This window comes from Artemia sp. Qi Xiang Cuo, chromosome 18 (genome assembly GCF_049724085.1).
Source record: "Artemia sp. Qi Xiang Cuo chromosome 18, ASM4972408v1, whole genome shotgun sequence".
NCBI classification, from domain to species: Eukaryota; Metazoa; Arthropoda; class Branchiopoda; order Anostraca; family Artemiidae; genus Artemia; species Artemia sp. Qi Xiang Cuo.
Genome location: NC_142811.1, coordinates 34,207,255 through 34,232,814, shown reverse-complemented (window position 1 = coordinate 34,232,814; position 25,560 = coordinate 34,207,255). Strand labels below are relative to the sequence as shown.

General features: G+C 34.4%; 1 protein-coding gene across 1 annotated transcript in view; it reads left to right on the top strand.

Annotated features, from left to right (window-relative positions):
• Positions 1–25,560, top strand: part of LOC148941432 (uncharacterized) — a 364,996-nt gene that overhangs the window by 319,904 nt on the left and 19,532 nt on the right. Inside the window, exons 24-27 of the mRNA XM_089104420.1 lie at positions 3,355–3,450; positions 18,192–18,306; positions 19,284–19,461; positions 21,473–21,554. Coding sequence (XP_088960546.1) covers positions 3,355–3,450; positions 18,192–18,306; positions 19,284–19,461; positions 21,473–21,554 — 471 coding nt within the window. The remainder of the gene's footprint in view (positions 1–3,354; positions 3,451–18,191; positions 18,307–19,283; positions 19,462–21,472; positions 21,555–25,560) is intronic.

Here is a 25,560-nt window from a genome sequence, read left to right as displayed (position 1 = left end):
GTGCAAGGGTTGTAAATTATGGCCTGTGGCGTATAAAGTTTTTATTGAAAGCGTTGTCTTAGAAACTTCAAAAGCGCTCATTTTATTGGAAATTGAAAGGGCTAGTGCCTTTTTTAATAGTTGAAAGTGATTGGATAGCGACTAACGTCCCTCTCACGCCCACCATTTTCCAAAACACATCCAATATAAAATTTTGAGATATCCATTTTGTTTAACGTAGTTGAAAGTTCTAGAAATTAGGTCTTTTAGGATGATAACCCCCTCAGAGCCCTCAGTGCAAGGGTTGTAAGTTATGGCCTGGGGCATGTAAGGTTTATATAGAAAGTTGTTGTATAAATCATAGGCAGTACGATCGCGCTGCCTAAGTAAAGAACGGGGACAGTTGAGAACGAGACAAGAAACGGGGACTAAGTAAAGAGGAGGACACTCCCCCACAACCCTCAGGGCAAGGGTTTTAAGTTATGCCCTGGGGGAATATACGAACGATGTTGGCACAGTGTATTATTTATTAATTTTTTCCTTTAGAGCAGGGCACTTCGTATCGAAGAAGTTGTCGTAGAAACTTTGAAAAGCGCTCATTCAATTGGAAATTGGACTGGCTTGTGCCCTTTTTAATATTTAAAAGTGATTAGAAGGCGACTAACACCCCTTCCACATCCACCATTTCCCTAAACACATCCAATCAAAATTTTGAGATAGCCATGTTGTTCAGCGTAGTTGATTTCCAGATAGAAATTATGCTTTTGAGGACAGTCCACCACAATCCTTAGGGCAAGAGTTGTAAGTTATGCCCTTGGGGCTTATAAGGTTTTTTATTGAAAGCGTTGTCGTAGAAACTTTTAAAAAGGCTCATTCGATTGGAAATTCAAAGGGCTAGTGCCCTTTTTAATAGTCTAAAGTGATTTGAGGGCAACTAACCTCCCTCTCACGCCCATCTTTTCTCCAAACACATCCAATCAATATTTTAGATAGCAATTTTATTCAACGTAGTTGAAAGTTTTGGAAATTTTAAGGATGACAACCCCTCCCACCCCCACCGCCCCCCCCCTACAGCCCTCAGGGCAAGGGCTTTAATTTATACCCTGGGGGCATATAAGGTTTTTATAGAAAGCGTAGAAGCTTTGAGAGGGTTCACTCAATTGGGTATTGAAAAGGATAGTGTCTTTTTTGATAATTGAAAGTGATTGGAGAGCGACAAATGTTCTTCTCACACCCACCATTATCTCCAACACATCCAATAAAGACTTTGAGATATCCATTTTGTTCAACGTGGTTGAAAGTTCTTGAATTTAGGTCAGAGCCCTCAGTGCAAGGTTTGTAAGTTATGCCCTGGGGGCATATAAAGTTTATATAGAAAGTTGTTATAGAAATTTCAAAAAGGGCTCTAAACTAAATGTTGCCATAAGATTAAATCAAAATGCACTGTGTTAATGCTAATTCCCAATAAGGCATCTCAGCAGTATCCCAAGAACGACTGAGGGTCTTATGTTCAAACTTTCGGGGCTGCTTCTGCTCTTAAAATTTAATTAAATCAAAATATTGCATGTGTATCCAAGCTATTAAAGAAAGTAAACAGATTTTTTTGCGAATGGTATCAAGTTTTCCATTTCAGGTGAACTAGAGGAGGTCTTAAACTAAATTAAACAGTACTATTTGTGTCCTGATTTTTAAAAGGGTGTATGTTGTTAAAAATTGCTGAAAATGTTTTTCGAGCAAACAAATATCAGGCCAAACTATAAATTCTTAAAAAAACAAAAAGATTTAAAGTATTATTTTCTTTTTCTCTGAAAAGACTATGTCAATATAAAACGAACAGAAATTAATTAAAAAAACTTTTTCCACAAAATAAGTTTTTCAAAGATAAGTAAGGACTCCGTTAAACAAAAATGAGCAAAAATAAAATCAAATAATCTACTAAGCGTGAAACTACCACAAATCAGCATCGATAAATAAATGAAACCCAAAACAAATAAAAACTACAATAAATAACCGGGTCAAAATCAAAACGAGCAGAAATTAACATAAGTTGGGCTGAAAACCCCTATGCCTTCCCAAGACCAGAACATAATTTGCACTTTACTGAAAAAACTACAAATGAATGTGCATTGTCAGTTTAATATACATATACTGATATTTAGTAATCAAAATGTTAGTATTATTTGATTTATTAAAGTTATAAAAGTAAAAATACTTATATTTTTGGAAGAAGGAAGGATTGAAAAAGAAGGAAGGATTGGATTTGAGTCGTCTTATACCCCTTAAAGCACTAAAAATTCCGCCTTCCCAAATATCAAGATAGTATTTCAGATGGAAATGGTTATCACAACTCTATATACTAATCTCTTCACTTTTATCTTAAAAATACTTGTTTTTACCTAATTGTCTGTATTAACCATCTCTAGCTTTAGAAACACGTGTGCCACCGTGTGGGTTCTGACCTCTGAAACTGGGAAGCTAAATATATAGCTTTTCAATAGTTGTAAATTGATTGCTTATCTTATAATTTCACTCGGTTACGTTTTGGTCATCAGTGAGCCAAAATTATTGTTTTATACCACAAGATGACAGAAAAAGCTTTTTTGCTGTAGTGTGATCTTTTTTCCTACTTAATAAGGGCATCAAAACTTTTAATTTCCTTCCGAATGAACCCTATTCCGATATGTTAGGACCACTCGTTCGGTGCGATCACCCCTGGAAGCAGAAACAGAAACACCAGCTTTTTCGTTGGTGTTTTACTCCACTTTTTATCTTATTGATGACTTTGGGTAATTAATAAACGTTATTTTAAATATGATTGTATTTTGGTTTTATGTCATAGTGTGATGCTTCTTGAAATTTTACGATGCAAACCTTTTAGATTTACAATTTACATTGCATGCCCGCATTATTTTACCATGAAAGGACAGCATTATAGAGTTAGCGATTCATTTCAATTTTCTTAAATTGTTTGTACACCTTAAAGGTTTCTTATGGACTCCTCAAGAATTAGAAGGAGTATGGTTTCAAAATCATCGGTTCTGAATTTATTTCACCTTCATCCAGATAGTAAATACAGGCTAATAATGCCAATATTTTGGATAATTTAAGGAAAAAATATCCTGTTCCTGTTACAAAAAAACCTAAACTGAAAACAAATTGGACGTATAAAAGGAAGTTAAAATAAAAGTGTATATAAATGGGGGAGATGACTCCTGAAAAGACAGTTAAAAGGGTTGAAGATCAAAATTGCCGAAAATAATTTTGAGGAAATTCAGTTTTCAAAATTTATGGAAAATATTGACTTTCCATAGTTTTCTAATGACTAACGTCAAAAAGAAATACTCGGCCCAAGTTTAAAATGTGTCTCTTTTTTAGGTGCACCCGGTGAATATGGCCTTAATGGGCCTCCTGGTATTCCTGGTTTGCCTGGTTTGTCTTTGAAAGGTCCAAAGGGCGATGCAGGAGACAAAGGTACGTAGCTTAAATTAGTATTCAACCGTAAACCATCTTACCCTCTTTTGCAAAAATGTTGTCATGTATTAATGACATCTATCATATATTTTCCTTACTAAAAAATGGCGATAAAATGGGATTAAAACAATTAGGCTGATGAAAATTGAGCAAAATCCAAATATTTCATTCTTACCTCTGAAAGAATTCCTCGCCAGTACAGCAGGATATAAAAAAAAACAAAAAAAAAAAAAACCTAGAATAAGATATGATTGTTTCTTATTGTCCCTTACTGTTTCTTGTATATTGGTGTCTATTGACACACGGACTTACATATCTAAGTTTTTAGCCAATTATAAAATATGTCTTCAGTCCTTTTTGGTCCATTTTAGGCCCTCCAAACACCCTTCTCGCTCCCAAAAAAGTTTTGGCTTTCTTAACCCAGGTAACGATTCTTGTAAGCTATCAATTTAAAAAAAAACAAAGTTTTCCCGAGGGAAGCAAAGAGCGAAGTTGAAACTTAAAACGGACAAAATGTATTACTTCACAGCCTATTTAATATATATTAATATAACTAGCACAAATAAACCAACTAATTATGCTTCCCTATGCTTTTACGATTATACAAAACTAGCGCTTTACTGAAAACACAAAAGTCAAGTATAAAAAACAGGATTATTGATTTAAGATTCGAAAGTGAGGATGTAGCCGGACAACACTAAACGAATCTATAAAGCTTTTCATAGTCTTACACCAGTTGTGACATTAGTAACTTTCAGTAAACAATTAAAATTATCTTAAAAAAATAAGCATAAAACTAAATATTTTTTAATAATTGCAAAGTAATTGAACAGCATACAGAACTATTGGACTGATTTATCAAGCAGCATTTTGCTCTCACTAGCTATAATACCAAGAGTGGGTAATATACAGTCTTAAATTGTAAGAAATATGCTTTAGTAACACTTGAAATGAAGATCAAACAAGACATAATATGAACTCTGGAAATCCAATTATTTCTCTCTATACAAGAGTGAATTTCAAGCTATGATACAAATTTTAAAGCTAGTCTATAGTCCTAATACTATCAAAATGGCCTTAATTTGAACTTGTGTACAAACTAATCATGATATGTCCTTTTAAGAACCAAGCCATTGAACTGAGCCATTGTGCAGAAGTGATACCAAATTAACCGTAAAAAAATAAAGAAAATCTTAAATGGATTGTTGCTTAATCTTAAAAGGGATTGATAATATTTTGATTCTATAAAAAGTGTCCTTAATTGGTTTGCTTTTACTGTACCAAAACTCTTGTATTATTTCGTGTTCCCAGTAAAGCGCTAGTTTTGTATAATCATAAAAGCATAGGAAAACATAATTAGTTGGTTTATTTGTACTAGTTATATTAATATATATTAAATAGGCTCTGAAGTAATAATTTTTGTCCGTTTTAAGTTTAAACTTCGCTTTTTACATCCCTTGGAAAAACTTTGTTTTTTTAAAATTAATCTTTGTTCGTTTTTGATTAAAATTTAATGCAGAAAAAGTGCTGCCATGATCTTTTTTATTTATGCGGAATAATGTATGCTCGTTTTAAGTTCTAATGTCATTTCTTAGTTTGAGTTGAAAACTTATTTTTAATATAATTTCTAATTATCACCGATCTAGGGGAGATAAGACAGCTCTAAAAAATACTGCAAATAACCTTGACAGCTAAGAAAAATTTTAGTCTGTAACATAAAGTTCATTATCCACGCTTCACAAAACAATAAATAATTCTTAGGAACGATTGTTTTTCAATTAACAGCATGATGTTTTTGCTTTCCCGACTTTGCTTGAAAAAGCCATAAGGAAGACAGGGCTTTATAAATCACCTACTGACTAGCAGAAACTAGAAGGCTTCTGTAACAAAAGAAAGCTGTTTAAGGGCTCATATAATAGCTTATATTTATACTTAATCGCTTTTTATAAGTTTGACTTGATAGCACATTCCCACAAAGTGCACTTTCAGTTGTTTCCCAACTTGTTTAAGTGAAACGAGTGCCTTTTCCAATGAAATGACCAAAAAAAAGGTGATTTCCAAACCTAGGCAAGAGCAAAAACTAAGGGGGCAAGTACGTCACTTCCCCTCAATTACCACCGTCAGAACTACCACACAGGCTTCATCGCAGAGTGAAGTTTGAAGGTTCAATTCAAAACTGTTCATCAATCAGGCTTAATTTTTGGTAGATATTTAGTTGAAAAGTTATTAGTTTTAGCTAATTTGCTTCCGCAATAATCTATTACCTTTACTATGACTAGTTGATTCATGAAATTTGCTAAGAGGGTGTTAAGGGGGAGTATACGAGAGGAGACCTTATAAACCTCCCTTTGAGGGCTTTCGATCATAATTATTGCACTGGCGCAGTTTTATAATTCCAAACTCTTCCACTTAAGAAGTGGCACCAAAAGTGCTGTTTAGAGAGAGAAAATTCATTTTTATTAAATATCAATATTCACAAAAAAAACATATCAAACCGACCTACCACGTGAAAATCTATACAGATTTGTTTGTGGCAGGACTCACTATTTTACTTACTTATATATATATTGAAAAAAACTTACTCACATATATAATGGAAAAAAAATAATAATAATAATGCAATCATATAAATAAATAAGAAATAAACCTCATGGGAACCGCAAACCAATCCTTACACAAGACAAAAGACAGAATACAGCCCCCCCCCTCAGCCATCCCTATTCATTATGAAATTCTTTAACCTATTTTTAAAAGAGGACACACTCTCAGCCATCCTTGTGCTTTCCGGAAGACTGTTCCATACCGAAACACCCACATGCCTAAATGCAAAACTAGACCTAGCAGTGTGTCGTCTCTCATGTACTAGGTCCGCAGAATTCCTTGTATCATAATAATAGTACGCAGAACTCGATGATAAAACATCACAAAAATAATTAGGTACTAATTTATTTAAACACCGATACACAAAAATACCTGTCTGATATTTCCTCAATTGCTCGGCATTTAAAACATTAAAATGGTGACAACAATCCATTGTACGTTCACATTTTTCAAAGTCATCGAGCAGGCGCAGCGTTTTATTCAGCACAATTTGTATCCGTTTAAAATTTACAACAAAATTACTAGCCCACACAGAACAACCGTATACAATGTAAGGATGAATAAGTGAATTATATAAAATTTTCAAAACTGAAACAGGAAAAACATGTTTAAATCTACGAATCAGCCCTAAGCCCTGCGCAACTTTCACCGATACAGTTTCACTATGTCTTTTCCAATTTAAATTACAATCAATTTGAAAACCAAGATACCTTGTATCAAATATCTGCTTAATCTCTGTATCATTAAAATTAACCAAACCGAAAATATTATCAATAACTCCAGTACGAATAAAAATCATGTAATTAGTTTTACTCACATTCACTGCTAAGCAACTAAGACTAGTAAAAATATGTAGTTCAAGTAGCACTTTATTTGCTTTTGGAACAAGCTCACTCAAAGCCTTTCCAGCAATCGTTATAGCTATGTCATCCGCAAAGGATGTTATGGCGGCATCAGGAATGTAGAACTGAAAAAAAAATCGTTTGAGATTCAACAAAAATTGTTTGTATGTACTGTTTGTCAACAACAAAATTTGAATTTCAGCAGCTGAAATTGAATATATGAGACCATTTTAGAATTCCATGGTAATTATTGAATTTCCAATTTGTTGAGAAACAAAAATATTGAATTCCCATACCCGAATTGAATTATCAGTTTGTTGCCAAAACAACATGTTGGATTTTAAAATCCTTAATGGATTTCCTTCTTGTTTGCTGGATTTTCCGTTCTTTTATTGGATTTCCATCACTTGCGTTGTTCAATTTCCTAGGTCTACAGTCTAATGTCCAGTTCTCAGGATTCATTTTCCCTTTCTTCTTTCTGAAGCATCAATAAATACAAAAAAAATAATCTCATTTATTTTACAAGAACAGAAAATTACAACAAAAACTTTCTCCCAGATAATATGACACCTCTTATCGGCTGCATTTTTTCATGGTAGAAATCAGTAAATCAATGGCGTAGTAGCAAGCCAAAAGAAGACAGTTGAGTAAGAAATATCTTCCAATCAGGAAAACAGTGACACTCGGACCTGAAGTGAAGATGAAATCAAATCGAGGCACAAATAAAAGAAAGAATTCCCCCATTTTTTCTACCTCCAGAGGTGAACGGTTGCAATAATAATGCCACGAATCCTGTCTTTTCTGAATACCCTTTACTTACTCATCAGATCTCATCAATTCTCTTGTTCGCCGCCTGATAAAATCTGTGTGTCATAAAATTGAAACCTTGTAAAATAGGTCTTCTGCTTAGATGAAGTACAGCAAAATTGTTTTCAGCTTTACAACTTCTCTGAATCCCACCATTTATAAGGTTTTAAGGATATGCAAATACATTTCCTAGATTTTGGAGAAAAAAAACATTGATATGGCTTAAAATTCTACTCAAATAACAGGACTTACATTTTTGGAACTAAACCTTGAGAAAAAGAAACTGATAACTGGAAATTAAGGTAAAATTTTGTTTTTTCAAAACTTTAATAAGCATAGACCTGTCATGTAGGCAAATTTAAGGACCCTCTAGAGGGAGAGGGAGTGGAGGTAGGTACTTCAAAATACTTTCCCGGGACATACTTTGATACTTATGTACTATTTGGAACACATGCGCTATAGTATATTGATTGCTAAAAAGAATTGGTCTAGATTGATCAATTCTGAGAAGCTGGATAAAAATGATGTTTATAGTAGTGATTCTATTTCTAGTTCAGCTTGGTATGTTTACTATTCGGCAATTTTTTCCAAAATTACTTTTTTCGTGCAGTCACATTATTCTCGGTTGCTTTCGAAAATTCTTCCACCTTTGCTTCATCTAGTCCATATTATTCCAGTATCAATAAATGCTGTTGAAAATGCAATTAAGCAACTGAAACCTTCATCCGTTGATATTCATGTTATTAGTGTAAATAATGTAAATCCAAAGTGTGTTGTTCTTTTATTTCATTTGCAGTTGTTGTTCCAAATGTGTTTAACATCTTCACTGGTTTCAGATAGCTTTCTCTGTGGAAATGTCAACCTCAATTTTAATGCGGAGAAATCTCCCTTCTCATTTTTCATCTTACTGCCCTATAGCCACTATATGTAACTTGAGTAAACTCCTTGAATATATTTTAAGTCCTCATTTAAATAAAAACATAAATTTCGGATCGACTCAATTTGGGTTTCAATCTGGTATTGGCTGTCAACATGCACACTGCAATCTTGCATCCGCCCTTGACAATAGCCTAACTGAGGGGTCGCTACATTATATATGTACCTTAGACCTTTCTAAAGCTTTTGACAGTGTAGTCCATAGTCAAGCTTTTTTTTCCTTCTTTAATAATGGTGGAAATCTTTCAGTCATTTTTCTTTTTTGTTTTTGGTATGAGAATTCTTTCCTCCAAAATAATAAATCTGGACCTCTGTTTGTCCATTTATATCGGGGTGTCAAACAGGGAGGGGTTTTATCACATAGTATATTCAAAATGTGCATTTCTGGTATTTTAGATGAAGATAGATCAAACTATCTCATTGGATTCTCAGATGTTTCTTGTCTTGCCTAAGTAAATGATCTTTTACTTTTGTGTAAAATCAAGCAAGGTCTCTCGCTTATGGTTTCAAAACTTTCACGTATAATTTATAAAATTGGTCTTTCTCTTTATGGTGAGAAATGTGAGTCTCTAAGTTTTAATGGTCCGACTTCCTCTAATGCTCCCTTAGTTTGTCGCGGTTTTTCTATACCCTCTGTTTCCGCCTTTCGGTGGTTGGGTATTGCTGTTACTAATTCAATTTCTAGTCTACGTCAGGGAACTGTTCGTGATTTTCGAAAGAAAATTCAAATGGGCTATTACAAGATTGTTGACAATTGAGGGATGTGTAATAGGCATGCACTAGGGAGGCTATATGCTACATTTTGTAATCATTCTTTCCTTTGTGTTTCTGGTGTTTATCCCCTTTTAAAGACAAATGATGTTAAGCAGATCTGGACTTTTTATTTCAGATATTGTAAATTTTTACTTTATCTTCCCCCCTGGCATAGTAATGTTAAGATAATTCGTAAGTTTGATAATTCGTAAGTAATGTCCCTGATATAACTGCAAAGTTGGCTGTGCTGCATGGAAGGTTGTCGGAATCAGCTTTTTATCGCTTATCGCCTCATCATCCTTTGGTCCGTCTGTTCGGTTAATCTCAATGTAGTGTTTTTTTGTTGTTGTTTTTTGTAGTGTATTTCATTTTCTTTCTTTTTTTCTTTTGTTACTCCACAAGTTCCATAACTTGTTATTATGTGGGTTATAAATAAATTATTATTATTATTATAGGGAAGATGCGGGTTTCTTTCGAAACGGGTTTCTTTCAATAGAGAAAAGGATTGTAAAGTGTGGTTTGTTATTGGGTTTACAATATTTAAAGTATTGTCTTATGGGGTTTAGGGGGGAAAAGGTACCTAGGTTTGGTTAGGTTAGGTATTTAATATATGCTATGCTTTATCCCCCCCCCCACCCTCATAATGTGCAAACATATAGCTGATATTTGTTTTAAAACTATTATATTTTTATCCTATTTTATTTTACTTCATTAGCAGCAACCAAATTTTGTTTTTCGTGCGTGTTCCAGATAGTGCATAAGTACCCATACTTTAGGCTGTAAACCCATCTCTGAAAGTTTCATTTTTCTAACCTAACCCCTTTCCAAGATAGCTAAAAGTAGCTAAAGTAGAATTGGTACTGTTCTATTAGCTGTAAGCCACGCAAGATATATGATAAAAGAAACTAGTCAAACAGGTTCTCTCAACGGAGAATTGGATTGCAAACAGTGGTTTCTAACTGTGTTTACAATATTTAAACTTTAGTTTCTTTGGGTTTAGGGGGGAAAAGGTACCTAGATTAGGTTACGTATTTAATATATGCTTTGCTTTACCCCCCACCCCCTAATGTGCAAATATATAACCAAATTTTGTTTCTAAACTATTACATTTTTATCCTATTTTGTTTTATCTCATTAGATTAACCGAACTTCATTTCTTGCATGGTTTACAGCTAATAGAACAGTACTGTAGAATTTTACCAAACTTCTTTTTATTTATAAAAATGTACTATCTTAAACATTTTGGGAAAAATAAGACACGAGTTATCAATATTAAAAATTAAATAAAAAAAACAAGTTTTTTTAACTGAAAGTAAGGAACGACGTTAAAACTTAAAACGAACAGAAATTATTCCGTATATGAAGGGGGCTGTCCCCTCCTCAACGCCTCTCTCTTTATGGTAAGGTTTTTTTATTGTTTAAAAAAATAGAGTTTTTAGAAAGTCAAACTTTAGCGTAAAGAGCGAGGCGTTGAGGAGACAGCCCCTTCATATACGGAATAATTTCTGTTCGTTTTAAGTTTTAACGTCGTTCCTTACTTTCAGTTAAAAAACTTGTTTTTTTTATTTAATTTTTGAACGTTTTTGAATTAATGCAGGTTTTGATTTTGGCTCACCGTACATGAATAATTAAAACAAAATTTGCATATTATATTTGGTTAAATGGCTTTCTCGAAACTTGTTTAATTTTATTTACGAACGTTTTTATTAGTAATAAATATACGTAACTTAGAATTAACTTACGTAACGAACTTCTCTATTCATAAATTTTTAACACGTATATTAGGGGGTTCGCCCCCTAGTCAATACCCTGCTCTTTAAACTATAGTTCGAATTTGTTTTCCAGTTCTTTAAAAATGACCTCTTAATCACAATCAGTTGATCAGTTGAAAAACTTGTTTTTTTTAAATTTAATTCCTGATCTTTTTCTTTAATAATGCTGGGAAATCCGGCACCCCCTTCATAGCAATGTCCCTTCCCCCATGAAAACTTCCATCATGGAAAGATCCTTTCATATAGCCCCCGACCCTCTCCTTCCCCCACCTACCAGAAAAAATCTCCTCTGAAAAAGTCTGTATACTTCACAATAACCAATACTATTTGTTAAAATTGAGTAAAGTTTATATCTTTCAGCCCTCCCCCAGGGGACTTTGGGGGATCAAGTCATCCTAAAAGACATTTTTATCATATTTTCGACCATGCTAAACAAAATGGCTATCTCAAAATTTTGATCGGGTGACTTTGGGAAAAAAATGAGCGTGGGAGGGGGCCTAGTTGCCCTCCATTTTTTTTGGTCACTTAAAAAGGGCACTAGAACTTTTAATTTCCGTTCCAATGAGCCCTCCCACGATCTTCTAGGACGACTGGGTCGATACGATCACCCCTGGGGAAAAAAACACAAAAAAAAAAAAAAAAAACAAACACATAAACACGCATCCGTGATCTTTCTTATGGCAAAATATGGAAAATTCCACATTTTTGTAGATAGGAGCTTGAAACCTCTACAGTATGGTTCTCTGATACGCTGAATATGATGGTGTGATTTTCATTAAGGTTCCATAATTTTAAGAGGGTTTTTCCCCCTTTTTTCAAAATTCAGCAAAATTTTCTCAGGCACGTAACTTTTGATAGGTAAGATTTAACTTGATGAAACTTATATATTTTAAATTAGAAATGGAATTTGATTCCTTTGATGTATCTATTGGTATAAAAATTCCGTGTTTTAGAGTTTCGGTTACTATTGAGCCGGGTCGCTCCTTACTTACAGTTCGTTACCACGAACTGTTTGATAAACTAAACTGAATACTTACCATCACAATCAGAACGTCTTCTCTCTCTCTGATCTAAATGCCCCCAAGGTAAAATCATCGCTTCGTCGTTTGAAGGTCTTAATAATAAATCTACTTCTGTGTTATACGTTTGTAGGTAGTTGAAGGAGATGATTTTTTTTGTTTGTCAAATTGATCTTAAATCATAACATTCGAAAACAAAATAAGAGACAAATTAGGTCTTTGGGGGAGGTTTAGTTGCCCTCCAATCTTTACGGTCTTTTAAAAAGAAAGGTAGAACAAAAAAACTTCCAATTGAAATTCATCCGTGGTCAATCTTCTGGCAAAAACATAAATTCCACATTTGTGCAGATAGGAGATCATAACCCCACAAGAAAATTTTCTGATACGCTGAATCTGAAGGTCTGATTTACATTAAGATTTATTGAATTTTTTTTGGGGGGGAGGGGTCTCCTTTTTCTAAAATCAGGCTCCCTGATTTCAAGGAGCCGGATTTCTTTTTCTTCTGAGGCTTGGAGCCTTTGGCTGGTAGATATTAAACGTAACGAAATTTATATATTTGCAATCTGCATATAAAACCAATTTTTATCAATTGTTTTCAAAATTCTATTTTTGAGTTTTGGTTACAATTGAGCTGAGTCGCTCCTTAATTACAGTTTAACACTATGAACTGTTTGATAAAACTTATTGGGCTAACGTCTTATTTTTTAATTATTCCTGTAGCAAACCGGAGTTTTTGAAGCACGATTCATGCTATTAAAGTGTAGTATTTCTGAGTCCAGTTGAAATGTGCACCATTTTAGAAAATTCTCTTTTTTGGGGAAGCTTTTGGTTCCTTTACGTGTACTGAAATACCCTTACAGTCGTCTTCTTTTATTCGGTATATTTTCTTACTTGGTTACTGAGTGTAAGCAGTAAATATATGCAAAATTTTGAGAAGAATTTTTTTTGAAATGTTTTCCAGGCTTTATAACAAAAAACAGATTCATCGATCAAACGTAAGTAGTTACTATAGAAGGATTTCTGCTATTAATTAGCAAAAATTAGATTAAGAAGTTAACATATTTTCACCGTTAGTACTGTTAAAGTTAGGGTAGCATCTTAAGAAATTTTGTACATACAGAAACTCACAAAAAATGTATTTAAAAAAAGCGATTGTAAAAGTTAATAGATAATTTTTGTTCATAAATTTCTGCGGGTTCATTATGCAGACAAGAAAGCTAAACTTATTTCAAAGTAAAAATATATTTCCTTATTTTTATAATTATCTTTATATGCTCAAAATTCAATTAGTATTCCCCTGTTTCTGCTATAATTCAAATATTTGAATTGAACTTATACTCAACATATTACTTTCAATGGTCCTATAGTCAAATTTGAAATGATATTCAAGAAACTTCTAACTACTGTTTAAGCTCAAACAGTGTTGATTGATATCAACACTGTTTAAGCAAGTCACAATTCCAACAGAAAAATTGTTTTTTTTTTTACTTGTTTGAATTCGAGCAAAACATTTTGTTGGAAATCAATTTTTTTTTTCCTAGTGCACCATTAAAATGGTGCACTTGAGACACGACATCAAAAGTGCCGTTTTTAGTGCCATTTGAACTTGATGATGGTGGAATTTATATGAAAGACGTAGATATGTGCAATGTCTTTTATATGGGCTATAAAAGACCTACCAACGATGTTCTGGTAGCCAGGTAGTGCCACCCTTTGAGAAATAGCACAAAAAGTGCCTTTTTAGTGCCATATGGCACTTGCAGATGGCAGATTTTATAAAAAGCACTTAAATATAAGAAATAGATTTTGAATGGGCCATTAAGAATCTCTTTATTATGTTCTGGTAGCCCGCTAGACCTGTTGAAAAAAAACAACAAAAAAAAAACGGAAGATCAGTGCTACCGATGCAAAAAAGTGATTTTACTTATTGTTCAGGGAGGAGGACTGTAACTTCCCTGCACAAGGTTTTGACCATGTTGATTCCAATGGTACATTTTTCATTTTGATATGACGCCATTTTCGAGGGGTCTGAGGCTTTTTTGGAAATCAATATAAATTTCTTTTCGCAATGAACTTTTACTTTTAAGACGAACCGAAATAATAGTTAACGTTCCTGAGTCAGTGTCAGATGGGATTTTTATTTCCACAAGGCAGTTTTTTTCAAAACGCGTTTTTTAACTTTTGGTTACTATGGGCTGTGGTTCGCTCTTTACTAGGTTGCAGCTGTCTCTGCAACCATGATACCTCGCCGGGACATGCTTTAAAAAATGAGCCTAGAAAATGACTGAAAAAAAACAACAGCGGATACCTATATTCCCGATACGATACATGCGATACCAATACGCGCGATATCGATACACCCGATACCACATAAAGCCCTTCCCCAGGGACTATGGAGGGCCATATCAAAACCATATATATTGGACCTTTGAACTATGTTAAACAAAATTGCTATCTCAAAATTTTTATAGGACTATTTGGGGGGAGGGGGCCTGTAGGGAGGGAGGGCTGTTTGCCTTCCAATCTTTTTGGTCACTTAAAAAGGGCACTTGATAATTCAATTCTCTTTTCAATGGGCTATTATAAACCTCTCTAGGATACTCTGGCCACCCCCTAGCCCTTCTAGAAAAAAAAGGGAGACAGGTCAGTGCTACCCATGCAAAAAACTCTTTTTCCTTGATATTCATGGTGGGGGACTGTAATTATCCTAGAAAAGGTTTTGGACCATGATTATTCCAATGGTACGCAGTTTGTTTCAATTTGACGCCATTCCCAAGGGGTTTCAGGCTCTTTTTCGAAATCGCAATAAATTTCTTTTCGCAATAAACTTTTGCTTCTAAGATTAACCGAAACAATAGTTACCATTCCTGATTCAGTGGCAGATGGCAATTTTTTCCCACTAGACAGTTTTATTGAAAACACATTTTTCAACTTTTGATTACTATGGGCTGTGGTTCGCTCTTTACTAGGTTGCAGCTGCCGCTGCAACCATGACAAGCCAATCCGTGGACCATTGTAGCCGTTATATTTGGGGGATCAGGCCCCAACTGATTTTTTTTTTGTCTTTCTGGGGATACGTGCTCGGGGCAAACCAAATTTTCTTTTCAGTTTTCCCCTATGAATTGGATTTGACGAAGGACTTTCAAGTCAGTCGGAAAAAAATTGGTCCTTTTTAAAGCCCGTTTTTGGGGTGCCTATGGCCCCAAACTACGTATTTTTTGCTCATTACGGTCCCTTTGTACCAGGGACTTTGGTTTTAAATTTCAAGTAGTTCACAAAAATAATTAGTTTTTTTACCCTTCTTTGGGCCCCATTTTGAGAGAACGAACGTCTTTTCTACTTTTCCTCCTGCGTTTGGGTCCCCATACCCTAAGGGATTAAAGTTAAAAGCTCTGAGCCAATCGAAGAGAAAAAGTTTGCTGGCTCTTTTTATGGGCCCGTGCCCAAAACAATTCTTAGCCCCTTAGAATCATCTCTGCCTATCTCAGACTGATCTGAGAGATTATTTTTAAACTTATTTTTGGGTCCTCTGTAGCCTTTCCTCCTCCCTAGCAAATTGCGTGGTTCTCTTGGCCTAGAGAATGATCCCTGAAAGTTTCCTACCAATTACACCCCTAAGATCCAAGAAGACCCCTTTTTTCAAATATAAAACCTATTTACTATAAATAATGAGCTGTTTGTAACATTTACGGTCCTTGTCCCAATGACTGTGCAACTTGTGTCATCCCTGGAGGCATATATATTGTACCTTTTTACTATTTTGAACTCAATTTTGATTGTATGTCTTGAGGGGTTAAGGGGGGGGGGGGGCAGCAATAAAGGTAACCGGGGAGAATCTGGTTCCCCTTTAGTAACTTTCAACTCTTGGAAAGCACGTTAGAACTATCAATTTTCAGTCGAATGAGCTCCCTCTAAAGTTAAGACTACCCCTTTCATTTGACGTTGCCAAAAAAAAAGAGATAAAAATAAGCATATAATTTCCTTTCCGTAAAAGAAAAAAGAGCAAAAACCTAAAAGGTATTAGAGCTAAAATTTATATTATTAAAATTACTATCAGAAATTAGAACGGTGTTTTAACAACTTCATCAAGACCTTCAAAGGAAATCAAAATAAGAAAGTTATGTTTGTACTTTGAAGTACTGAGGACATCAAAATGGAAACATTTCCCCCCCCCCCCCTGGCTCCATCTTAGGCTTATTCGTACCTGAAAACCGGGTTCGTCTGTGATTTTTCTTTAGTTGCTACACGAATATTTAGGTTAAAAAGCTTTGCGCATAATTTTTTGGACAGTGTTGTCATGCTGAATTGTGAAACAAAACAAAAATAAATGGAAACTAATTCTGTACTGAATGATATATACGTTTTATTTCAATTCCTGTTTAATAACAAGATGTTAGGGTTATATTCTTACATAATTTGCTCCTTCAATCACTGCTTTTTTACCCCGTATACTGCCAATCTGTGGTAGCATTTGTTCTTTTTATTGGGTTATTCTTGATATTATGACCAATAAAATCCCTTTGCTCGAAATACCAGTCTTTAGAAGATTTAAGAATTTCTCTACTTTTTAAGCTTGACTTGATTATTCATTTCAATTTCTGTTCTCTTTATGAAATAAATATTCATCTATAGCATTATGTATTATCTTTATGTATAACATGAACATTTATTTTAATTTCTATTCACATTGGGTTTCATTTATTCACTCATAATAATTTCTGTTCGTTTTAAGTTTGAATTACTATATGACTTCAATTCTGCTCGTTTTAGGTTTTAATATGACTCTTTAATTTACTTTAAGAAACTTCTTTCTAGAAAAATATTTTCTTAAGATAAATGGAAAACAGACTTGACAGTAGTTTACTTTTCATTCTAAGAAAATGATGTTTAAAGGTGGGGGGGGGGGGTCCGGGGGTTATGTGGGAGGATCTTTCCATGAAGGAAGTTTTCATGGGGGAAGGGACATTGCTATGAAGGGAGCGCCGGACTCCCCAGCATTATTTAAAAAAAAAATCAGAAATTAAATATAAAAAAAACAAGTTTTTCAACTGAAAGTAAGGAGCCACATCAAAACTTAAAACGAACAGAAAATATTAGCTTTATTATTGGGTTCACCCCCTAGTCAATACGTCACTCTTTAAGCCAAAGATTTCTTAGTACTTTCATAAGAGCTATTTATTCTAATTAACGGCCTTTGTGATTAAGGGGTCATTTTTAAAGAATTGGAACAAAATTCGAACTTTAGCTTAAAGAGCAAGGTATAGACTAGGGAGCAAACCCCCTAATATACGTACTAAAAATATGTGAATATAGAAGTTCGATACGTAAGTTAATTCGTAACTTATGCATATTTACTACTAATAAAAACGTTCGTTAATAAAATTCAACAAGTTCCGAGAAAGCCATTTAACCAAATAAAAGTAAAATTAATATGCAAATTTTGTTTTAATTATTCATGTACGGTGAGCCAAAGTCAAAACCTGCATTAATTCTAAAACGTTTAAAAATTAAATAAAAAAAACAATTTTTTTAAACTGAAAGTAAGGAGCGACATTAAAACTTAAAACGAACAGAAATTATTCCGTATATGAAAGGGGCTGTCCCCTCTTCAGCGCCTCGCTCTTTGCGCTAAAGTTTGACTTTCTCACAACTCTATTTTATTTTATTTTTAAACAATAAAAAACTTTAGCGTAAAGAGTAAGGCGCTGAGGAGGGGACAGCCCCTTTCATATACGGAATAATTTCCGTATATGAAAAAAACTGTTTTTTTTATTTAATAAGTTAAAAGGACTGAAAGCCAGAGCAGGTGTGTTTGCTATGCGTGAATACTTGCATTTACACGAATGATTAATATCAAACTGTAATAGCGGCTGAGATTGTGGTATATGACTGGCCACTGATGTATTTCCTCCACAACCAGCTGATTCACCACTTGCTGCTAAGCTCATAGTTTTAAAACAATTATTATATCATGATCCAGCAAAAAAAAATTAAAAACAATTTTTTCTTAGGTGAACTTGGATCCCCAGGAATCAGAGGAAGGCTTGGATATGATGGTATTCCTGGTCGTTCGGGTATAATTGGCTCTAAAGGTGAACAAGGAGACCAGGGACCTTCTGGGATAAGGTAAAGTAATTTATTTCTTGGTATATTAGGGTAAAGTATATAGGAAAAACGGTTATATTGCTTTTACAACCCTAGTTTAACTGACCGTTACTGTTAATTTATTTGGTTTTTCTGTTTTGTTTCCGTTTTGGTGTATAGTGACTTTATTATGTATGATAATTTGTTTATGTAAACGTCATACCATCAATACGTTTAGAACTGTAAGCTTTTGAGGGACGTTATACCTGCTCGTCATTACAGAACGTGATCCATAGAAGCGAGAGGTTCTTCATCTGCATGACAACATAAGGCCACGCAATGTGAACACCCTCCCCCACCCCTTCATAGCTCAGTTTATCACACCCAGAATTTATCTTCTTTTGACCACTCACAAAATACTTGGGAGGCAAACAGTTCATTAATGTAGTGGCTTATGCTTCGTGCCCAGTTTTAGATATTATATTCTTCATGAGCTGGATGAAAATATCGAGATGTGTCCCTCCCCCAACCCCCCTACCGCACTCAAAACCTCTATTCGAAGTTCAATTTTTGTCAATGTATTAAGGGCCGAGTTTTTGCAGCAGATGGTGAATGTGTGATAAATTTTGTATTACAAAAGTGATAGAAATCCGCTTCGTTTTTGGCTTATTGCTTTTACTGGAACGTCAGGTTAATTCTCATTGCAAACTGTTGGTACATTCCTTTTCTTGGCTTTTAAAGTTAGGACTAAAAATAGAGGACTAAATTCTTAGGAAATATATTTTAAATTACTTCAATAGACTTTTCCGCTTTAACGTCAATCATGGTGTTCAAAGGTAACTGTCGATAATAATCTTGATCCAGGCTATTCTACTTCACTATAATAAAAATTTATATTTTTGCGCATTGTTTTTTCGACTTATCTGAGCTTAATTAACATGTTAAGTTTCTTCATATTATGATGTTTAAATCACTAATAAAAATAAGGCAATGGAGTTAAATGTTTGTACAATTTGCAGTTTCAACGGAATGAAGGGCGAAACAGGATTTGATGGCTTACCTGGTGTACCTGGTTTCAAAGGTGACTTAGGTGAAGCAGCTCTTGATGGCCGTCCTGGATTGATAGGCCCTAAAGGCCCCTCAGGGAGTCCTGGTCGTCCTGGAATGCCTGGCTTCAGAGGACAGTATGGAGGCAAGGTAATTGAAAAGTCTCATTAAGAAAGGATAGTTCAATATACTTCCTGAGAGTAAAAATAAAATGACTGTGAGTTGAATAATAAAGAATTCTGTTTTCCCGTATTGAGTTTTTCAATTTAACATCTTTTCAATTTCAATTTCACATTGTTTTCAATTTTTCAATTTCAATCTTTCACGCCGATCTTAATTCGGAGCATTGTGCGTTTTCTGCCAAACTTAAAATTTTATTTACTTTTTTTGTATTTTACTTTCCGAGCTAGCCTCTTAGTCAGATCAGGGAATAACAAGGAACCATGATTCCACTTTAAAACTCAAGAAATGGCTAGTACAATTCGGTAAAAATTTTAAATTCATTTTCTGTGCGGATTTTTTCAGTTCATAAATATCCTTATTACAGTTTTTGTGTTTACTTCCTTGCTGTAAATCGATTTTCTTTGGTAAATCTACGGATTTAACTTATTGGATGTGGGATTTTCGCTATAGCGTAAACATTTTCTATAATAAAACAAGTAGATCATGTGGCACTCTAAATGACTAGTGTATTTCATAAAAATAAATATATAGTAGAGATTGAGGTGATGTTTGTGTAAAAACCCTACAGGAAATACTAGAACTGGTATTAATTAAAAATTTCTTTTATGTTTCCCCCTCCGCCCTTGTCTAACCGTATTAGGTAGCAAAACGTTTTCAATCTTTATATGCAATAAGTTTTTTGCCGCAAAAATACTCTATTTGCAATTTATGACTTGTAATTTGATCAAGTAAATATTTGCCCAGTAGTTCCTTTTTGGAAACATTTAAAAGATTTGTTTAGAAAATACGGAATTACTTAATTTTTTATCATAATTCATCAAGAAATAAGTAAATTATCTTATCAGATTTAAATTGGTTGTGATGCAGAAGCGTTCGTCCTTGAGTCTGTTCCTACCCAATGATTCCCCTCCCATATCCTAACATCTTTTATGTGTATACGTTATGCCATCTTTAACTCATGATCAATCAGGAATTATAGCCATTGTTTTAAGGATCTAGTCATTATTTTATCAGATATTGAGCCACATTGCAAATTCCAAATTTCGACAGTGTAAACCTAAGACTTAAAAGCAAAAATGGTAAAATTTTAATTGGTAGAGTACTGGATAGGAAAATATTAGGTGAAAAATTACAAAATTCTTCTAAAAATGCATAAGGCGGTCCTTATCATCTGAAATTTGGCTCATTACAGTATTTGATATATTTTCTAAGAGTTTAGCCATTAATGAAAATACGATGTTGAATTTATTTCTAGTCATCAAAATAAAGGGTGTATCAGATTAGTTTTCTAGGGTGAAATTTCAACTGATGCAACTTGTGTAACTTATGTTGAATTATACTGAAGGACTTGAAACTTCTGTTGTCACACAACTTATGAAATGTCGGAATTGAATGAATTCATCCGATTGATCAGACTGACATTAACCCTTTTGGTTTCGTAAGATATGCGGTGGTTAGCCTTTTTTCCTCCATTTCTTTCTTAAAATTTACTTCAATGCTCTGACTTAGCAAACTAGTCTAGCGTCATTTAAACCCTTATTGTTGATTTGGATATTCTTTTCTTTTAACTGTAGCAAAGTCAAGCTTGAGTAAAACAACAAAAGGCCGCTTAGAACTGAAATTCAAATGCTCGTAATAAAACGTTGGTGCTAATAACAATGAAACTACCATGAATCTAAAATGTGTCTAACAAATTTATTCTCCAAAATTATTTAGATATAAAAGGGTAACATTGTAGTCCAGTCTATTCTTACATTAATACAAATTGCGTATAATTATGTGCTATGTATTTTCTTGAAATGAAAATAGTAAAAATCATCAATATACTAAATAATAATTTAGTTCTTGAACAGAATCTTAGTTTTCCTAATCTCAAGGTCTGTTTCTTTTGACCTTTTCTTAAAGAGATGTGCTCTTTTATTATGTACTATGTGAACTGTCTGAAGTTGGTGAAATATATTTTTTATTTATATCGCAGGGCATTCAAGGGGACCCAGGAGAATCTGATTTCCCAGGTCGTCAAGGTCTTCTTGGTGATGTTGGCGATCGAGGCTTTACAGGTACAAATTTATTGGTGATAATACTTATTTATAGGAATATTAGACAGGGTAGAATGGAAGGCGAGTGTTTGCTTATAGCCTTAAGTCACGGGTGGCTTAACGTTGCAAAAAGTGTGCAGTAGTAGTAGTAGAAGTACCAAATCGGCAGTGCTTTAACTAGAATTTATTGGCTGCATATTTGGAATTTCACAAAAGCCCCCTTATATACTCCTTGACTATAGGTGCACTGATTGGTATAAGGATCAATGCAGCTAATATTAAATACTTTTTATGATAATGTGGTTATATTTTCCTAGTACTGTAGCATTTTTTGTTATTTTATTACTTTTGTTTTGTTATTTCTTAAACTCTCATGTTTCTTTTATACATGACCAGAGCGTATGCAAGTGCCTTTCTGTACAGTATATTTATTTGCTTTTTCAAATATTTTTTTTCAGAATAGATTACCCAATCCATCAAAACCACAATTACCTAAATAATATGCCACTAATGTTTTTTTTAGTATATTAAATGTAACAATTATTACCAAATAAGATAAGATTTATTGCTGAAAAATGGCTATCACAAGCCCTAAAGGGCGGAATTCGCACTTTAGCGTCAAGTGCAGCGAAAACAGAACAACAAAACCAAACAATCAAATAACAACTGAAAATTATAGAAGGGTCAATGTCAAATAGTTAAAAACATTAAAAACAAAGTAAACTCATAGAATTAGAATGCCAATACCAAGTCAACAAAAATGCCCCCCCCCCAAAAAAAAAACTCGTAAAATTAACAAGGGGATAAAGTAAAATTAAAACAAAAACATAAGCTAGTTGGTGACTAACAAACATAAATATAAAAACTCCAAATTTGCAAAATGGGCATTAAAATTAATAACTATGAGGTAAAGCGGGAGTGAGGGGGGGGGGGAGGCAGCGGAGATTCAGTGGCTCAAAATGTCAACTATGTAAGGGATAAAAGTTCTTCTATATCTTTCAGTGCAAACTCTTATTGGGGGAGGGGGATTTTTGTTGACACAGAACGCGGGAGGCGGGGTCGAAGGGGTAAATATTGACCAGGGAAAAGGGGAGTTGTTCGAGAGCTATGAAGAACATTTTTGGGAATGCGGAGAGTAATTTTTGCTGTCCTTTCTCTAGGGATGACATGGATGGCTCTCCTAAGAAGGGAAATATAAGGTACTATACCCTCGTTGAAGATAATTCTTAGGCACCTTTTTTGTCCTGTCTCTATTCAATCCGACAATTTAATGGAAATGGAAGGATGCCAAACAGGACAGGCGTACTCAAGGGTTGGGCGTACAAATGACAGAAAAATTCTCAAACAGTGCGATTTAGGGCATTTAAATTTTTTAAGGAGTTTAAGGAGGGAAAATGCGGCAATTGCACGTTTTAAGATGTCATTAATATGACAATCCCATTTTAAGTCGCTTGAGATGGTAACGCCCAGTAATTTCATAGTGGTAACGGACATTTTAGGGGGGATTGGACAGGAGAAAGAAGGAGGAGTTTTAAGGAAAATTAATAGTAAGAACAGTTGACTTTAAAGGGTTGACTTTCATATCATCAGTAAGAGTTTCGGCTGATATCGATTCCAAGATGTACATTGGGTTGCTTTTGGAATTTTTGGAATTTTTGTCTCTAAGACAGTTATATCATCAACGAATTTCCATCTATCCGGGAAATAAACACCAAGGTTGTTTATCATTGTAAGAAATAAAATTGGACCTAAGAGGGTTCCTTGGGTCACACCATTATAAATTGGGAGGGGATCAGAATATACATTCAGGTATTTCACGACTTGCGTTCTGTTAGAGACGAAAGACGCAATCATTCTAATTTAATAAGGGTCAACTTGAAAGTCATTAGATAGCTTTTCTAATAGTATATTGCGGTTGATTAAATCAAAAGCTTTTTGCAAGTCAACAGCGATAACATTAAGCCAGGTATTGGGTTTTTCGAGTGTGTTGCATATTGTGTCCATAAGGTGAACAAGATAGTGGGTAGTTGATGTAGAGCGTAGGTTTCCGAATTTTCTTTCGTCAGCATTTGTGATTATCTGTACTTTCAACCACTTAGCAAAAAAGCTTTCATATAGTTTTGGAGAAACCGGAGTATGAGCAATACGATGGATACCCTTAAAATCTTGCATTTAAATTTTCTTGTTTTTGGGAGTAATAAAACCTAATTTCCAACAGTTTGGAAATTTACCAGTAGAGGTAATTTCATTAAAAAGTAAGGATAAAGGCTCTGAGAGATTGTCGGCAAAGGCTTTAATTAGTACAATCGGAATGTCTAATGGACATGTACTACACTTTTTAATGTTCTTAGTTTTTGCCTCCACATCCGAAGAGGAAATAACGGGGAAATTGAGAGAGCACAAATCATAAGGAGTGTCAAAAGAAAGGGGAGGAAGGTTCTGAACTGTGGAGGAAAGAAACCTGTTCAGATCATTGGCTGTAACTGAAGGGTCTTCTTGGAAATGGAAATATATATTATTTTGTGTTTTCCCACAAATTTTCTTTATTCTATTATACCATTGTTTTGGCTTTGTAGAAAATAAATCCTGGACTTTGCATTTGTAATATGAAGAAGCAGATTTACATATTTCTTTTTTTATATGTTTACGCAGTGAGTTCGCTTCGGATGTTTTACCACTCTTTAGTAGAATCAATTTAATTCTAATTAGTTTTTTCATTTGGCTAGTAATGTATGGTTTGTCATTAGAACATGTTTTTACTTTTTTCACAGGGAAGGAATTTATGCATTTTGTTTTAATCAGATTTTGGAATTTGGAGACTTTAAAATTAATGTAATTTTTTCCTCTGAGGGCCAGCCAGTTTTCATTGGTAATCCAAGATCCAAATGTGTAAAGGCCATCATTGGAAATTCGGCGATAAGAGAACTCAGTAACAGAAAAAGTATGATTAAAGCTATTGAGAGGCTTCGTTAATAAACAAAAATGGTAACTTCCTCCTAACGGGGGCAAGGGGACAGGAGGGGCATAGAAAGCCTGCATATTGGTGCAAACCAAATCTAGGGTTGAATTTCCTTTTGTTGTTGGTATTTTTACTATTTGTTTTAAGTTTAGGGAACTACAGAGGGAATTTAACTTTAGATCATTATCATCACCTACTAAGAAAATACCGGTGTTCGGGAATTTGCATAGGACAAAGTCGGCACTACTATGCAGTTGTTGGTAGAATCGCTGTCTTTGTGCAGCGTTTTGATTTGGGGAATAATAGAAGCAGCAAAACACAATCAAATTAAAGGGGCGTGGTAAAACTTTGGATCTTACACTTACCCAAATGATTTCATCGTAATCTGAAAGGTTGGGAGTATGAATTAATTTAGGAAAGAGATAATTATTTACAAATAATAGTATTCCACCTCCCTTTTGATCTAGGGGGTGATCATGAGGACGAAGTTTTATGAATTGGGAGTGGCTATTAATTTTAAATAAATCAGGGCTCTGTGCTTGTATCTCAATTACGGCATTAACACCAATTTTATGTTGGTAACAGAGGGCTTTAAGAGTAATCAATTTGTTGAAATTCAAGCTTTTAGCGTCATAACAAACTATTTTGGGGAGGTGAAACGATTACTAAAGAGGGCAATTTTTTGTTTGTTATTTATGTAATACAGTGGGGGGTGGAGGGAACGTGGATCTGGGAGGGGGAGAGGCATTTTTTTCGGGACGAAAGCTGGGATTAGTTTGAGAAGCAGGATTAAAAGGCGGGGCTGGACCGGGCTTGAGAGAAAAGGAGGACAGCGGACAAATTATGGGGATATTATGAAGTAGGGACTTGGGGGGACATAAGTTAGAACTAAAACACTGGTTTACACTTGAGTCACGTAATTCGATGCTTCCATAACCCGAATGGATGGAAGTAGGGTCTTCTTTGTGGTGATAGAATACGGTGGGGGTTATAATTCCCCGGAATGAGCTGGTGGTGGTGCTTCAATGGACACTGGTGTGCTACTTGACAGGCTCGGTGACTCACGTT